The sequence below is a fragment of the Amphiura filiformis genome, chromosome 20 (assembly GCF_039555335.1).
Source record: "Amphiura filiformis chromosome 20, Afil_fr2py, whole genome shotgun sequence".
NCBI classification, from domain to species: domain Eukaryota; kingdom Metazoa; phylum Echinodermata; class Ophiuroidea; order Amphilepidida; family Amphiuridae; genus Amphiura; species Amphiura filiformis.
Window position 1 is genome coordinate 12,880,605 of NC_092647.1, and position 19,154 is coordinate 12,899,758.

The 19,154-nt window shown below is 36.4% G+C and overlaps 2 protein-coding genes across 3 annotated transcripts in view; both read right to left on the minus strand.

The window, feature by feature from the left end:
- The window catches only part of LOC140142122 (uncharacterized), a 54,393-nt gene extending 37,905 nt beyond the window's left edge, over nt 1-16,488 (minus strand). Inside the window, 1 exon segment of the mRNA XM_072164088.1 lies at nt 16,416-16,488. Coding sequence (XP_072020189.1) covers nt 16,416-16,488 — 73 coding nt within the window.
- A 450-nt stretch (nt 16,489-16,938) lies between these two features.
- Nucleotides 16,939-19,154, minus strand: part of LOC140142714 (nuclear envelope integral membrane protein 1-like) — a 28,992-nt gene continuing 26,776 nt past the window's right edge. For both annotated transcript variants that reach the window (XM_072164715.1, XM_072164716.1), the window contains exon 8: nt 16,939-18,211. In XM_072164715.1, the coding sequence (XP_072020816.1) occupies nt 18,073-18,211 (139 nt within the window). In that variant the 3' untranslated portion in view covers nt 16,939-18,072. The remainder of the gene's footprint in view (nt 18,212-19,154) is intronic.

The following is a 19,154-nucleotide window of genomic DNA, read 5'->3' on the forward strand; positions in this document are numbered from 1 at the left end:
AACTATGAACTAGAAACACTGACTTCTGGCTCACTTCCGGGTTTTTGATCCAGATTTTCGCCAATTATTGATGCTATTATGTAGGTAACCCAGGCAAACCTTAGTTAACACATTTGCTAGTCAGCCAAATTCGCCGACAATGTCAATGCATATTTACATAGAAATTTAAAACAACTGGCCGAAGAAGGAAACGTACATAAGTGGTCGCATGTCATAAGTTGGGTATGCAAAAAGGGTGGAGGGATTACACTTTTCTGAAAATTGTGATACAAATTTGATTGGCTTTCCGTAACCCCATATCCTACAGCAGTGGTTGATACCTCATTTTAAGCCTAATTTTATACTCTTTCAATCTACTGAAGCATATAATTATACATTATTCAGTAAAAAAATCACATCAGTTGAAATGAAAAATGCCAGGGGTGGAGGAGCAGGCGGATGTGGAGCAGGCGGATGCGGGAGTGTGCAATAGGGCCTATGTGAAAATTCACATATCAGCATGTCATAACTACTGGTTATTTTTTCAAATCTAGTGAGGGTATGATGTATTGACAGCTTTGAATGTTGAATTTGTACAACTAAAACAATTACTGACTACTTAAGGTGGCACTACACCCCCTGATAAATTTTGTGACTAATTTTGCATTTTTCTCAAAAAGTAACTACAAAATTACTACATTTTGTGTACACACTGGTAACAAAAGTTATGTATATTATTGGGGCAAGGAATCCAATACTTTACCGAAATTTCAGTGATTCAAGACAAAGGGGTTCATTATATAAGTTAAAAAATGAGGTACATTCTAGCGGTACCTCTTTTATCATAAATAAAGTATACCGCTTGTCTAGAGTCACTGAAATTCCAGTGTAGTAACTTGATTCCTAATACTCCTATAATTTACATAACTTTTGTTACCAATGTGTTATTATTTTTTGAGAGAATGAGAGAAATGCAAAAATAGTCACAAATTCATCAAGGGGTGTAGTACCACCTTAAATGGTTATAATGTTCCATTTTTTAAAAAATGAAATCCTCAGTATTTTTAGCAACATGCTAATGTACATTTCTCTTCTTGATATTCATTTCCTTAATAATAGAATAACCGTCTCGCTAATTACTTGTAAAAAGGTCATTGACCTTCACAATGTAATTAACATACGTACAATTATTTTAAATAGTTTATTTGAAGCATTAATGTATTGAGACCATATCCTCCAAATCTGATGACATTCTTGCATAAAATAAACATTTTACAGTCATTTTTGTAATTGAGGTCTGATTTGAGAAAAACGCATTTGAAAATTGAGATTTACATAGACACCTGTGTATTAATTAATTAGTAATTAAGCATTATCTCACAAATTAAGCATGTGATAAGGTTAAAAATGGTGTTAATTATTAGATGTTGTCAATATATACAACATACCAGGTATCCAAAAATACATTTTTTGTCATTTTTGACCATGTAATGGAAATTGTACCCAACTTATGACATGCGACCAAATATGTTTTCTATACTTCACTTGACCCAATGATTTTTTATGGTGATAAGTCACTCGCACATGGAATTTTAGAGGGATTTGGATAGCAGTTCCATTAAAAAGCTGCTATCATAATGAGACTAAGATCTAGAAACACCCCGAAATGCCGTTTTGGGGAATTTTGCTAGCTGAAACTTTTTGATGAAAGTCAATCTTTGACAAGATGTAACTTTGCTACGGAAAGTGCTATGAAAAAATGGTTTTCAGTTTTGGCTTTGTTTACTCAAGGGCTTTGATTTGATATATAAAATGATGCAGTTTGATGGCAAATTTGAATTCACCTAGCATACCTATATTATGGACCATGTGCGCAACTTGGTAAGCTTACACAAGATAGCATGGAAATATCGGCATTTTTGAAACATCTTGGTTGAAAAAAGTGGTGGGGGTGTTTATTTGAGGGGGCGGCTATTTACGAAATACGGTATGTATGGTCGTGTGCCATGAATTGGGGGCCAAATGCGTTACATACTTAACAATTGAACAATTTACATGTTTTTGTACTTAAACTGGTCTAATTCATAAACTGTTCATCAAAACCCTGTAAAATTATATATCACTGTAAAGCTTAGAGTACCGTACCAGGAATGCACACGTACAAACAATTGGTCAATATACAGGGTGCTACAAATGTCATATAGGGTGGAAAAGTTGAATTTTGGTTCAAAAAGTATACTTTTTTGTTCCTCTCTTATTTACTAACATAAACACCTGTTCTGCTAAAACCTTTTTAGATGTGCTAATAACATTGTAGGCTTTCAAAAAAAGCAAACTTGTAAAGATGAGTTATGTTGCCTAACTGAGATACAGGGTGTTCAAAAGTCGTACATAATTTTTATGATTTTTATTACATTTTCAATCAAAACTTTTTCCTCCATGCCTCACACAAAAACCAGTGGCATATTTGAATTCCTCATCAAATTTCCATCCAAAAAATGTAAACTTTTACAGCAGTGGGGTAACTCCTTCAAGAAATATGACCTTCAGAACATTTCGGAGCATAAATGAATAGTTGACACAGTAACGTACCGGTATAGGAAAAGCCTAGAACCCATGACACAGAATGCAGCACACTTACAACAAATTAACCTAGCTTGGAGTAAAACTGGTCAAATTGTAATCTAGACATCAATACCAAAACAATGGTACATAATTCATCTCAATACCTTGCTGGGTTACAAAGTTGCAGTAAAAAATAAATTCGAGAGGAACAAAAAATCAATATTCCCTATACTTTAACACATGCCTCAACCGTAGGCACCTCAACCGTAGGCACCTCCACCCCAACTCTGCATCGTTTGAATTGCAATATCTCAAAAAGTATATACAGTGTGAAGTTTTTACTTTCCACAATTTTAGCTAGATAAATTAGCAACAAAATGAGACCAAAACTAGCTCAGTACCCCTCTCCATTCTTGAGATCTGGGACAAAACGTCCCGAATAAAATGAAAAAATGTAACGCCTCCACCTTTTTCTATACCCCAATTCATGACGCACGACCGTATATTTAGGACTGGCTTACGCCATTTTCTAATTGTCTATGGGAAATACACACTTAATGATTTGCACAGGTCAGAAATTAAAAAAAAAATCTTTAAAATGTCACCAAAATGTATATTTGCAATTGGTACCCATCAGATTGTGCTTGCAAATTTAAAGATCGGTTGAAACAAAATTAATGATCGAACCTGCATTTTACTACTTTCCAAAAGACAAAATGTCAAAGTTCTGCCGAATTCTGCACCCTTGCGAAGGGTGCAGAATTCAAAGAAAAGGAATAAAAATTCTGATCTTTGCGCATGTGCGGTCAAAAGCCCAAAATTACACTTTTGAACGTACTAACAATATAGAATAGAACATTCGGCGTCAACTTGTCAAAAATATTGAAGAAAATGTGCTCACCAATTGACCAAACATGTGGAAAAGTACGCACAAAAATTCCCATTCAAACGAGTGCAGTGGGAAACTCAAACTGAACATGCTGAAAGTGCATAATCCAGGCTAGGCGTGACCTGGTTCTTTTTACGCGATAATCAGGAAGAACTGTCTTACATTGCTGAAGGTTATTCAATATTCACTGTAATACATGTACTGTTTTAGTAAGAGATGATAACATCATTTTAAAGCTTTTCTCTGATATTTCAAACTGAATTATTTGTATCTCGCAACACATTTTCATGCCTCTCAAACATCGATAGTTCCGGCATGGAACACTTTCATTTAATCTTTATATTGTTCTTTACATTTAATATTTATACATGTACCGTAAAGAAAATGATAATGTTAATTTTAAAACACAAATTTTGTTTGTTTAACACTTACCAAATTTTCTAAAAATCACAATGAATCCGCAAACATGGCCGCGGCGTGCTGTATAGATAGCCTGTCGCCCTGAGCCTGTCGCCCCTAAAAATGAAGGGCGCATATCACTATAAAAATACAAAACAAATCATTATTAATTTAAAATCAAAACTGTAGGGGTGTCCGGCGTAATGGGAGCAGGCAAAATTTCGTCCCCATTTGTCAATTTTAGCTAGAGGGAAGGGGGGGGGCATGCCCTAGGTCAACATAAAAAGAATAAAACAGACGTTTATAGTTGTAATGTTATGATGTTGCAAAGGCTGAGTCAAAGAAGTAAACTCATGTTTGAGGGGCTGTAAGCCTAACTAGAGACTTGTAAGGAATTTGCTAAAAATTGAAATATCATTAACAAGAGCAACTTCAATCTACACGTCTAAATAATAATTTAAAAAAATGTTGCAATTGCACACAACAAACTCAAGTTATACTTGATTTTGATTTAAACTTTTGATCCAAACACAAGGAATTAATTCCTACCTCGGAATTTTCAGATGGTACTCCATCTTTCATCAGCGAGTGAGTGACTGTATCAGGTCGTGATTTTCTTGACCTTTGACCTGATAACAGACTCGTAGACTCCTGAAAGCTTGAACCGGCCCCCGTCTTTGTTGAGAGATGGTTGGTTGGCTTTGATGTGAACTGCTTCTTTAACTCCACGTTGGAACCACCTGCTGTCTCTGTCAAGTATGCGGACCTTATCCAAGTCCACAAAATGTCCCGGAGACTCGATGTGAATGTGGTTTGAGACCTCTGATGCTGTACTACTGGGTCTCCTGTGTTCATTGAAACGTGTTTTCAGAGAGCGTTCAGTTTCGCCAATATAGGCTTCTTTGCACTGTCCGGTACCGGTAACAGTTTTGCCCTGGCAAGGGATGTAATATACCGGACCTGTAATGTCCTTCTTATCTGTCTTGTCCTTGGGTGACACAAGGATTTGTCTAAGTGTGCGGGTCGGTTTGAAGAAAACGCTAACACCGTAGTTGCTAAAAGTCCTTCTAATGGCTTCAGAAGTGCCTTTGATATAGGGAGAACTACGTGACCTTTGTTTGGGCGTTTATCGCCCACGTCTCTCTTTTTGTGAGTTTTTGGTTCTGTAGCTTTATCGAGAGCCCATTTGGGGTAACCGCATTTGACTAAAGCATTGTTCACATGTGCTTTCTCGTCTTCGCGATCCTGGAGGTTAGTGACCACGGTGTCGGCCCTATGGTACAAAGTTCGGATGACTCCAAGTTTGTGATCAATGGGGTGATTAGACGAGAAATTGAGATATTGATCGGTGTGTGTGCTTTTGCGGTAAATGGTGACTTTGATGGATCTGTCAGGTTGGATTACGGTGAGAGTGTCTAGAAAAGCAAGCGAGTCGTTTTCCTCTCCTTCGGTGGTGAATTTGATGTCCTTGTCCAGCGAATTTAGATGGTCGGTAAATTCTTGCGGTTCAAGCTTTCAGGAGTCTACGAGTCTGTTATCAGGTCAAAGGTCAAGAAAATCACGACCTGATACAGTCACTCACTCGCTGATGAAAGATGGAGTACCATCTGAAAATTCCGAGGTAGGAATTAATTCCTTGTGTTTGGATCAAAAGTTTAAATCAAAATCATGATTTATACCAACACAGATGAACTTTCATGAAGGTCAAGTTATACTTATTTGAATACAACCACCCATTTTTGTAGCTGCACACAGTTTCACTTCCCAAGTAGGCCTACCTATTAGGCCTATATGTATTGATTGGTAAGGCGCGATATTCAAATGCAAATAAAGTCTTTATTAATTTTATGGTAACAATTTGGTCAAAATATTTGAAGATTTAGTTGGTGAATTTGATATTCATATGAACAGGAGAAAATATAAATTTTATGGCAACAAAATTTATTAATTTTATGGTAACAATTTGGTCAAAATATTTGAAGATTTAGTTGGTGAATTTGATATTCCTATGAACAGGAGAAAATATAATGTGCATTTATTTTGTGAATGTGTTAAGGTTACCCCTATATTTGGGATGATGCTTTTTAATTAATAGTGTGTCTGGGGGTCTTTATTTTTACCGATTTTGAGAGCACATCAGACACACAAAATCGGCACATTTTGAATACGAGGAATGTCCTTCTGATATCAAATAATTTTGATTTTTTTTAATTCCCGACATAATACACATTTTATGGATTAAAAATTGACATTTTTGACATTTAATAGTCCTCAAAGCTAAGTAAATTGTATTAATCCAATGATATGCACTTAAAGCGTATGTACATGTACCTGGGATGAAAAGACACCATCAATTGAATATTTTGACCTTTCGTATTGAAGATAAACATTTTTCCCCAATAGACCTAAAATTTGTGTCTGACGTGCTTTCAGGTCCCACAAAAAATACTGTGCAAAGGTGGATGACCGACCCCTTAATCAAAGGTAACGCAATTTCATTTTTGCTGTGTTTGGCCAAATTTGGATATTTTCCAATGACATGTGGCCTCTGCAAGTCGTCTTATATATTTTTACATTTCACTGTTACTTTTCCTTTGTGAAGTTACGAGCTAGACCTGTTAGGATAGACTACCCACCGAAGCCACCATTGTAATAAGTAGAATTGAGCTCTTTTTTGTTGCAATTTTCAACACTGAAATATGTGCACGTTTCTTTGATGTCACTGATGACAGTGGCGTTTCGCGGCCGCTCCTACCCCGGTGAGTTCGGAAAAAAATTCTTGAAGTATAGTGAGCTATAGTGAATCCAGCACCTTTTATTTTGGCGACAGAATAAGGTTATGGTATCAATGCGCGCGAAGCGCGTGAAAACTTTTGCCATGTTGAAGCTAAACTGGTAAGATATGGTGCAAACGTGGAATAAATTCGGGCGACAAAAATGTGCAATTTTGGGTCTAAAATGGCCAAATATGAGGTTAATTTGGACAGAAATCCACACACGGGCGTCAATATTGGGGGTGGGTGGGTGGGGTGATTGTATGGACCATGCCCCCTGGCAAAATATTGGGGGGATTTATCCCCCAGCCCCCGGGATCTACACCTATGCAACAAAACCCCGTTCACTTCATCAGTTTATGTTTCAAACTTTAAAACAAGATAATTGATCAAGCCGTTTTTGGATTATACCAAAATGTCTTAGAGGGGACTTACTTTTTTGGAACCGTTTATATCATTACCACGTTACCTTCAGTAGATAGCAAATTATTGAACTGATTAGTTGGTTTTAAAGCAATGGTCACAATTATATGTCATTACCATGCTATCTTCAGTAGATAGCAAATTAATTGCACTGGTTAGTTGGTTTGAAGGCACATTATGTTCAAAATTGTATGTCATTACCATGCTATCTTCAGTAGATCGCAAATAATTGCACTGATTAGTTGGTTTGAAGGCAAATTATGGTCAAAATTGTATGTCATTACCATGCTATTTTCAGTAGATAGCAAATAATTGCACTGATTAGTTGGTTTGAAGGCAAATTATGGTCAAAATTGTATGTCATTACCATGCTATCTTCAGTAGATCGCAAATAATTACACTGATTAGTTGGTTTGAAGGCAAATTATGGTCAAAATTGTATGTCATTACCATGCTATCTTCAGTAGATAGCAAATAATTGCACTGATTAGTTGGTTTGAAGGCAAATTATGGTCAAACTTGTATGTCATTACCATGCTATCTTCAGTAGATCGCAAATAATTGCACTGATTAGTTGGTTTGAAGGCAAATTATGGTCAAAATTGTATGTCATTACCATGCTATCTTCAGTAGATAGCAAATAATTGCACTGATTAGTTGGTTTGAAGGCAAATTATGGTCAAAATTGTATGTCATTACCATGCTATCTTCAGTAGATCGCAAATAATTGCACTGATTAGTTGGTTTGAAGACACATTATGATCAAAAATGTATGCCACTGCCATGCTATCTTCAGTAGATAGCAAATAATTGCACTGATTAGTTGGTTTGAAGGCACATTATGATCAAAATTGTATATCATTACTATCCTATCTTCAGTAGATCGCAAATAATTGCACTGATTAGTTGGTTTGAAAGCACAATATGATCAAAATTGTATGTCATTACCATGCTATCTTCAGTAGATCGCAAATAATTGCACTGATTAGTTGGTTTGAAGGCAAATTATGGTCAAAACTGTATGTCATTACCATGCTATCTTCAGTAGAAAGCAAATAATTGCACTGATTAGTTGGTTTGAAGCCAAATTATGGTCAAAATTGTATGTCATTACCATGCTATCTTCAGTAGATCGCAAATAATTGCACTGATTAGTTGGTTTGAAGCCAAATTATGGTCAAAATTGTATGTCATTACCATGCTATCTTCAGTAGATCGCAAATAATTGCACTGATTAGTTGGTTTAAAGACACATTATGATCAAAAATGTATGCCACTGCCATGCTATCTTCAGTAGATAGCAAATAATTGCACTGATTAGTTGGTTTGAAGGCACATTATGATCAAACATTTAATTATGTCATTACCATGCTATCTTCAGTAGACAGCAAATATCAATAATTGCACTGATTAGTTGGTTTGAAGGCACATTATGGTCAAAATTGTATGTCAATACCATGCTATCTTCAGTAGATAGCAAATTAATTGCACTGATTAGTTGGTTTGAAGGCACATTATGTTCAAAATTGTATGTCATTACCATGCTATCTTCAGTAGATAGCAAATAATTGCACTGATTAGTTGGTTTGAAGGCAAATTATGGTCAAAATTGTATGTCATTACCATGCTATCTTCAGTAGATAGCAAATAATTGCACTGATTAGTTGGTTTGAAGGCACATTATGTTCAAAATTGTATGTCATTACCATGCTATCTTCAGTAGATAGCAAATAATTGCACTGATTAGTTGGTTTGAAGGCACATTATAGTCAAAATTGTATGTCAATACCATGCTATCTTCAGTAGATAGCAAATAATTGCACTGATTAGTTGGTTTGAAGGCACATTATGGTCAAAATTGTATGTCATTACCATGCTATCTTCAGTAGATCGCAAATAATTGCACTGATTAGTTGGTTTGAAGGCAAATTATGGTCAAAATTGTATGTCATTACCATGCTATCTTCAGTAGATAGCAAATAATTGCACTGATTAGTTGGTTTGAAGGCAAATTATGGTCAAAATTGTATGTCATTACCATGCTATCTTCAGTAGATCGCAAATAATTGCACTGATTAGTTGGTTTGAAGGCAAATTATGGTCAAAATTGTATGTCATTACCATGCTATCTTCAGTAGATCGCAAATAATTGCACTGATTAGTTGGTTTGAAGCCAAATTATGGTCAAAATTGTATGTCATTACCATGCTATCTTCAGTAGATCGCAAATAATTGCACTGATTAGTTGGTTTAAAGACACATTATGATCAAAATGTATGCCACTGCCATGCTATCTTCAGTAGATAGCAAATAATTGCACTGATTAGTTGGTTTGAAGGCACATTATGATCAAACATTTAATTATGTCATTACCATGCTATCTTCAGTGGACAGCAAATATCAATAATTGCACTGATTAGTTGGTTTGAAGGCACATTATGGTCAAAATTGTATGTCAATACCATGCTATCTTCAGTAGATAGCAAATTAATTGCACTGATTAGTTGGTTTGAAGGCACATTATGTTCAAAATTGTATGTCATTACCATGCTATCTTCAGTAGATAGCAAATAATTGCACTGATTAGTTGGTTTGAAGGCAAATTATGGTCAAAATTGTATGTCATTACCATGCTATCTTCAGTAGATAGCAAATAATTGCACTGATTAGTTGGTTTGAAGGCACATTATGTTCAAAATTGTATGTCATTACCATGCTATCTTCAGTAGATAGCAAATAATTGCACTGATTAGTTGGTTTGAAGGCACATTATAGTCAAAATTGTATGTCAATACCATGCTATCTTCAGTAGATAGCAAATAATTGCACTGATTAGTTGGTTTGAAGGCACATTATGGTCAAAATTGTATGTCATTACCATGCTATCTTCAGTAGATCGCAAATAATTGCACTGATTAGTTGGTTTGAAGGCAAATTATGGTCAAAATTGTATGTCATTACCATGCTATCTTCAGTAGATAGCAAATAATTGCACTGATTAGTTGGTTTGAAGGCAAATTATGGTCAAAATTGTATGTCATTACCATGCTATCTTCAGTAGATCGCAAATAATTGCACTGATTAGTTGGTTTGAAGACACATTATGATCAAAAATGTATGCCACTGCCATGCTATCTTCAGTAGATAGCAAATAATTGCACTGATTAATTGGTTTGAAGGCACATTATGATCAAAATTGTATGTCATTACTATCCTATCTTCAGTAGATCGCAAATAATTGCACTGATTAGTTGGTTTGAAAGCACAATATGATCAAAATTGTATGTCATTACCATGCTATCTTCAGTAGATCGCAAATAATTGCACTGATTAGTTGGTTTGAAGGCAAATTATGGTCAAAACTGTATGTCATTACCATGCTATCTTCAGTAGATAGCAAATAATTGCACTGATTAGTTGGTTTGAAGCCAAATTATGGTCAAAATTGTATGTCATTACCATGCTATCTTCAGTAGATCGCAAATAATTGCACTGATTAGTTGGTTTAAAGACACATTATGATCAAAAATGTATGCCACTGCCATGCTATCTTCAGTAGATAGCAAATAATTGCACTGATTAGTTGGTTTGAAGGCACATTATGATCAAACATTTAATTATGTCATTACCATGCTATCTTCAGTAGACAGCAAATATCAATAATTGCACTGATTAGTTGGTTTGAAGGCACATTATGGTCAAAATTGTATGTCAATACCATGCTATCTTCAGTAGATAGCAAATTAATTGCACTGATTAGTTGGTTTGAAGGCACATTATGATCAAAATTGTATGTCATTACTATCCTATCTTCAGTAGATCGCAAATAATTGCACTGATTAGTTGGTTTGAAAGCACAATATGATCAAAATTGTATGTCATTACCATGCTATCTTCAGTAGATCGCAAATAATTGCACTGATTAGTTGGTTTGAAGGCAAATTATGGTCAAAACTGTATGTCATTACCATGCTATCTTCAGTAGATAGCAAATAATTGCACTGATTAGTTGGTTTGAAGCCAAATTATGGTCAAAATTGTATGTCATTACCATGCTATCTTCAGTAGATCGCAAATAATTGCACTGATTAGTTGGTTTAAAGACACATTATGATCAAAAATGTATGCCACTGCCATGCTATCTTCAGTAGATAGCAAATAATTGCACTGATTAGTTGGTTTGAAGGCACATTATGATCAAACATTTAATTATGTCATTACCATGCTATCTTCAGTAGACAGCAAATATCAATAATTGCACTGATTAGTTGGTTTGAAGGCACATTATGGTCAAAATTGTATGTCAATACCATGCTATCTTCAGTAGATAGCAAATTAATTGCACTGATTAGTTGGTTTGAAGGCACATTATGATCAAAATTGTATGTCATTACCATGCCATCTTCAGTAGATAGCAAATAATTGCACTGATTAGTTGGTTTGAAAGCAATTATGATCAAAATTGTATGTCATTACCCTGCTATCTCCAGTAGATAGCAAATAATTGCACTGATTAGTTGGTTTGAAAGCAATTATGATCAAAATTGTATTTTAAAAATGACTTTACCTGGACTTTTAAAAATGACTTTACCTGGACAAACACGCAATAAAATATTAATGCTAAAATGGGCCAAAATGAGGACAATTCTGGCCTAAAATAGCAACTTTTGGTCAATTTTGTCCCAATATTTCTATCCGGGGGGAGCACCTCAGCCCCGGTTGGTACACATCTGTAAAACATACCCCACCAACACAATTCAGCAGGCCCAAATTAGTGTTTACATTTTGCCATAACTGAGAGCTAATCAGCATATCACCCACTCAGAGATGCCACTCAGTTGCACTAAAAAAAACCCTGAAACTGGTGCTAAAAACATGAAAAAAGCATGCGAATGCAGGCCAAAAAACCCCAAAACGGGCTGAAAATAAATAAAAACATGGGAATTTGGACTCACAAAAAACTTGAATTCAGCCTTTCAAAGTGGTATCTCTGCATTACCATACAAAAAATCAAGATGATTTTTAGAAATAAATAAGAGACACATACATAGTTTTTCATTCAATTTTTTTTATTAACAATTCAAATAACAATATACATGTACAAGCATAAGCTTACAAAACATAAAAAAGATTGCCATAACCGCATACCTGCATCCAGCAATACTCAACACACACTGCATGATTCTGTTAATACTTCATGGTTCTTTTCTTCGCTTTTTAATTTCAAAGACATTAATACTTTCATGAGACTTAAAAAACATACTACATGTACCCGAATGATTGTCATAACATAAGTATCTTGCATGACATGTGACAAAATATACTTGAAAATGTGATTCATGTAGATCTGTAGCCTCTTATAGGTACTGCCAATTGTATTTCAAGTATCATAAATATATCAGGGATTTTGTATTTAAACATTTGACAGGAGGGGGAAATGTGAAATATGGCAGTGGTAAAAATAAGCAAATTTGCCTAAAATTTCACATGTTTTTTGTTCTGAGTAGGGGAGAGGGCAACCTGGGGAGCCCTCTTTTGAGGGAAATGTCCCAGCCTCTCAGTAACATGGGTCATCATAGGGGGGGGCACTGACCATGATTGGAGGGCACCAGGTATGATTGGGGCACAAGTCATTTTTTGGCAATTTTCCTGTGGGAAAAAATCCCCCTCCCGCGCACCACTGCATCCTCTTATGGCACTGCCACTGATTCAGACAAAATTTAATGAATGAAAAGGGGCCAATATAAGAAAAACATTTTAAAAAGGACTTTTATCCAAACATGCTTTTCAATTAAGGAAGGTTGGTCATAAACCTGGAAGGTTTTTCTTTGAAAAAGTTTTTTTTTCTCTAAAGGGTCATTTGTCTGAGACGCATTAAGTCCAAAGGATGGTTTGCCCGAAAATGTTGGTAATTTCTCTGAATGGTTATTGCTCCAAGAGATTGTTTCTCCAAAAATATGTTACACCCACTGGGGCATTAGTCCGAAATTTTTGGTATAATTCCAGCAAACACAAAAATGTTTTCAAAACTTAATAAATGCTATAAGCATGTTTTGGTCTAAATGTTTTAATAACATTTGAATGTCGGTTTATATAATGGTTATGAAACGGTTATTAAAACATTTTCACATGGCAAAACTACATTTTAGAAATGTTGTCAAAATGTGATTATAAATTGCTTTTTGGCAAGCATTTTTTAAAGATATTTTGTCAACACTTTTAGAATTCTGTTTTGCAGTAAGTTTTCAAAAATATTGAAACGTTTTATGGCCTTTATTTATCCTTTATACAACCAGCATTTAAATGTTTTCTGCAGAACATTTTGGGTTTGATGGCTTTTATTTCAAAGGGACATTAGTCCAGTAATGGTACAAGGGTTATTCAGAAGATATCTTACCCTTCCCACAATCCTTTGCAATATGATACATCACCTCATTTCATCAAATAGCACTCCCATTACTTTGTACAGGTTCCATTTGTTTTTAATAAACTGGCTAAATATGGGTTGATAGTCAAGAAATAGACATAGCCCTTTTAATTTATCATCCCTGCAATTTAGCCTCCCCGCCCCAACCAGGAAAATGCCATCTATTCTGTTCTGTCCCAACGTTGGTGGTTTCCTCTGATAATCACTCAACCCTCAAAACCGGACCCTTTTTCTCTGGTGGGCCAGTTTTCGGGGTTGGTCGGTTTCAGAGTGAGCCTGTCAGCCACCAATGTTGAAGGTTTATAACTTTTGGGTCAGAACAGGATAAGGGGGAAGCCTAGATTGCAGGGATGATAAATCAAAAGGGGCTACGAAGTAGACTAAAAAAAGGCCTTTTAGGGAAATAACCATAAAGTAGTTTTGGAGCAAAAACCCTTCACAGCAAATGAACCTTTGGGACAAAAACACTTCGGAAGATAGACCTTTACCCTAATATTGCATACCAAAAATGAAAAGAAAACCCATATATATACATACACACAAAGAATTCTTATCTGTTTGTGCCCTATGGGCATTTGTTCAGACAACCACAAAACACACATTTCCTTTAGAAATGTTTTTCAACTAAACTCATCTAATAGTTGCAGTATTGCTATTATTCACTAGTAAATATCTCAGTATTGTTCATTTCAGTTGAGTTGTTAGTTTGTGTGGCATCTCTCGGCTGCTGAGACCTAAGTATTGCACTGGGCTAATCCAGTCAAAATTCATATATGGAAGACATGATCTAAATTTACTATACCTAATACCTCATAAATATTTATTAGGTAATCCAGATATCTTATTGGTTAATGATGCCAGGCTCCAAGTACAGTATTTTGAATACTTCCCTGCGCCTATGCAATTATGCCGGAAAGTAGTAAAAACTTCCGCACCCCTAGTCCCCTACTACATGGTGTCTCAACCCCACTCATCATCATTCTTTCAGATGTATAGCATTTTGCTACACAACAGTGATTCTGCAGATGTGTTTATCACGAAAACAGCATCTGCTGTAGTTACAAGATTACCGATGTTGTGTTAGAAAGACAATTAGAATAATATAAATCTAAAGTGTTTGAACATAAATCCTCCAATAAAATCAGGTAAGCAAAATCATGCCGGTGTGTTTTGACTTTTGTTTACTTTTGCTAAGAAAGTGAAAATATTTATGAGGTAGAGTAAAACAAATACATGCTCCATTTCGAGAAAGTAGTTAAAACTACTGGTCTCGAGGTGTTGGATGATTCGACTACTTCCCTCCACTGACACATCGGGAATAGTCACATCGTCCAACACCTCCGTACCAGTAGTTTTGACTACTTCCCCTCAACATATGTTGTATTTGTATACTCCCACACAGGGGGTGTAGATTTCATGGAATAACCCTTTCATTTGAAAGTCACACTCCCTGTGTAGAAGGTTAAGGTCATGTCTTCAATAGGGTGTGTATGGATTTAAACTGGAAAACCCCAATATGTTCTTGAAAGAGGATGGTCTGAGTAGCAGCCACATTCATAAAAATGTATTTTTCACATCAATTAAAAAGCTATGGTTCTAACTTCTAAAACACTTTGTCCAAATTTTATAGACTAGTTAGGAAAACCTAGTCACACATTTACTCTATATAAGACCTATAAATGTATATCATCCCTTATGCCTGTAGTATCAAAACATAAGGAAATACAGCCAAAATGGTTCGCTGAGCTCAGCCAAGTTTTGCTGCATTTACTGAAGGTTATGCTAGCCTTCAATAATAAGAAGCGAACGGTATACCGATTTGCTTACCGTATTTCGTCAAATAAACGCCCCCAGGGGCGTTACATTTTCCCAAGGGGGGGCGTTTATTCAAGGTCAATTTTAGAACGATAAAAAACACTAAAATGACGAAATATGAACTAGAAACACTGACTTCTGGTTCATTTCCGGGTTTCCAATCCAGATTTTCGCCAATTATTGACGCTATTATCTACCATGTGGGCAACTTGGTAAGCTTACTACATAAGATAGCATGGAAATATCGGCATTTTTGAAACATCTTGGTTGAAAAAAGTGGTTTATTTGAGGGGGGCGTTTATTTGAGGGGGGCGACTATTTGACGAAATACCGTATGTATCGGAGCCTTCAGCAAAGAGGTATCAGCAAATTGCACAATTTATAAACTGGGGTCGATAACACAACCATAATCAATTATGTGTTCAGTAAGTGCATAACAACCCAGTATTCAAATGCTCGAGTGGTTACTTAAACAAGTATGACTTGGATCTATACATGTATATGCGGTGCAATAGAAAGTCAATATTAAGTATGTAACTGTAAAGTGGTACAATTAGGTGTCAAGAGGTTGTCAATTCAAGCAATTGATCAATTTTTGGTTAACGGTGGTATTGGAGCGGTGTGTGTAAAATTCAGCGAAGCCTGACAAAGTTTTTTACAGGCTTGTATGGGTCTGGGCTTTGTCAAAAAGCGGGTAGCCCTTTCGCTAGAATGTGGTATTGAAGGCAGCAAAGCTTGGCTGAGCTCAGTGCACCATTTTGACTGTCCTCCCTAAAGAAATTGAAAAATTACTTCAAAACCCATGACAGGAGTGGGATCTAAAGCCACCAATCGAAGTCAAAACACCCTGTAATGAAACTGGACATAGCATTGGACCATCCTCCTTTTAAAAGTCTGAATACAGCTCTTTCTTCCTTATTTATACTATTATTATCACATTATTGTTCAGTTTAAATTAATATACAAGCAAGTAAAATTTCAGACTGTTATAACTTCGGTCATGCCCAATGAGTTGGAATCAAAGAGTACCAACTCTGCCATGTGCACGCTCATGGAGGCAACTTAACATACCTATATTATTTCACTATGTGCCTGGAAAACTTTGATTCAATGTTTGTGGTTGTTAAGCACTGTGTACACCTACCTTTGTAAAACTCAAGCAAGGCACAAATTATCGTTGGATTTCTGGCTCTTGCCGATGAATGATAGAGGTACATTATCTGCCCTCCTTGAGTGACAAATCAAGATGGCGAATTGACCATAGCATTACGTTACTTACGTATGGCGCAATTTTGAGTTGGTAATCTTTGGTTTTGGTCATGCCAGAAGTTTCATCAGATGGCAAAGAATAAGTTAACATTCATCCCAACTATAAACATAATTGCACAGCTTGAGTTTTAAAGTTGCAAGCGCACTATAAAGAACTCCTAGATGTTTAAAAGAGTTAATTACACAAGCACACAAATTGTGCAGTAATAATGTCTGAATAATCTTTCTGGAATTATACCATTTTTCACCCTGATGTGGCAATGACGTCACTGCATATTTCATTAGGCGCAGCTTCAAGTAGCTAGCTGACACTCAAAGCGCTGGTGTGCATGCCATACGTTCGCACTTAAAGACGCTGCATTGATGCGCTCACAAAACAGCTGCCTCATGCAATGCGTTGACGGTGAAAATTATCATAGTTAGTTTTCAGCCACTATAAACAGTTTGAGTAGTTGCAGGTGGGCTATAAATTGCTCTTCTTGCTTGCTGATATTTAGAAGAGTTTATCAGACAAACACATTGATCAGGAAAGTATTCACGTTGTGCAGTAGCAACATTGAGGAAAGCTATGAATAGCACTCCTGGTGCATTGAAGCGTTGTGGCAAGTCTAAAATAATCATAGTTCATGTCCTATCATGACTGTTGTTCGATTCAATCGTTCTGACATCCAGTAGCAGTGACCTACACTTATAAATCTTGCTGCAGGTTTGAGCTGTAATGCCAACTCATCGTCCAATCTTGTTTTCAAAAACGTCTCTAATATGAATGGAAGAGTATTGTTTTATATGACTTAACATCATACCAGTAGTCATGTTTCATCAGTTATCAAATAACAAATAGCGGTGGGGTGTAACATCAGTTAGGCACCACTGGTGAACACAAGTTTTCGGCCGTCTACAAGCGTCGCCTGAGCAAGAGCACATTCTTGGGTTGTTTTGTGATTAAAAAATAGCACTGTAAAGCATGATACCACAAATAAGCAGCCCTATGGTGAGAGGGGCAACCTGCATGGCATTCTATGTGTTATCAATGATAGCCTCTCTGGCTACGATTGGTCTTGGGTCTCACTAGTTTCTGGCTACAGGAGTACTAGTTCTTGAATGCCAACCACAAGAGAAATTAAATTCTGATTACGGCAAATAGCCTGCAAACCACAAGTCGTTTTGGAGATTGTGACTTACCAATAAACTGTGTACCTTATGCCTAAGAATTTCAAGGCATTAGTTGCAAGATGTATTTTATAAGCAATATTGGCATTCTTTCTGCTATTACTGGATGTAATTCAAATAAACCCATATTACTCCAATCACAACATAAACAAATGTTTTGTTCACAATTGTGTGGAAAGAATTCTAGCAGCCATAAAATACCCTCATCATGCCACCAGTCTCTTCTAGTACTCTTGCTGTCAAAGCATTACCAATCTGAGAGTCTTTAGCTGCAGTCAGATAATCTTGCAAGGACTACACCATAGTGCAGCCAGCACTGCTTTACTATAGTCAATGCCTTTGTGCCTTTATCCCTGCCTGTGCTACCTTCTGTCTATTTCAGTGATACTGATACTCGAGTCACTATCATGGCTGTCATCATCTAGCATAGAGAGATCTGTGTCGTAGGCAGAGATCTCATTCCGTGACAGATGGGCTTCACCAGCCACAAAATCTGCAAACCTGATGGAAGAAGAAAAAGGAAGGATCGGGAACCACTTGTTAAACATGAAATATGCAATTTGTAAATGTATAAAATTAATGGTTTGTCATATAAGTGAGGTACTGGTATGTTATAATATCTTAACCCACTCATCTTTCTTACCAAATATATTAACCCTTACCGCCTAAGGGCTTTTTGGCGATGGGAAGGGAAAGAATAAAGAGAGAAAAGAAAGAAAGAAGTTGTTTGCTCTGGGTGGGATTCGAACCCGAGACCCCTCGCATGCCAAGCACTCGGTCGGCGACACTTTGCCACGGATCTTGGGCTTCGCTGGCCAGCGAAACCGTGCATATATATCACTTAGGGCGATTGCGTCATCACACCACATGGGATGCACGCACGAACAGCGCATATATCAAGTAGTATTTTGTAGTATACTATACAGGCGGGTTAGGTTTAAGAAGTGGTGAAATTATTTGAAAAGTTCGAGTTTGCCAGCTTCTTTCACAGATCACAATTATCAACTTCACAGCTCAAGTACTTTACATATAGTCATATCAAGTGCTCGCTTAATTATTATGTACTATGTTCTAAAAGTCAAATTGGACATATCCAATTGTGCAGCCAGTGAGGGGTAGTTACCTAGGGCCTCACGCCTCCAGTCATAATGGTCTGTTGGTACATCACTGGGGGTCGGTACATGGACTGTGTAAACTGAGTGACAGTCCATGTTAACAAAACTTGTCAAAATCTGCGATGTACTTATTCCTTTTGGCCTGTGTCAGTTCAAATTAATCTAATTTTTTTGCCCATACAAGCATGAATATTGCAAAATGTTGCATGCTTCAAACAAATTTGTCCCAGTAAAGTCATTCAGGGAAATTTGGGCTGGTACACCACTGCAAGCTACTGAAGGGGTTGTCACTGACATGACGTGGTTGACAAGAGCACTTGTCAGTACAT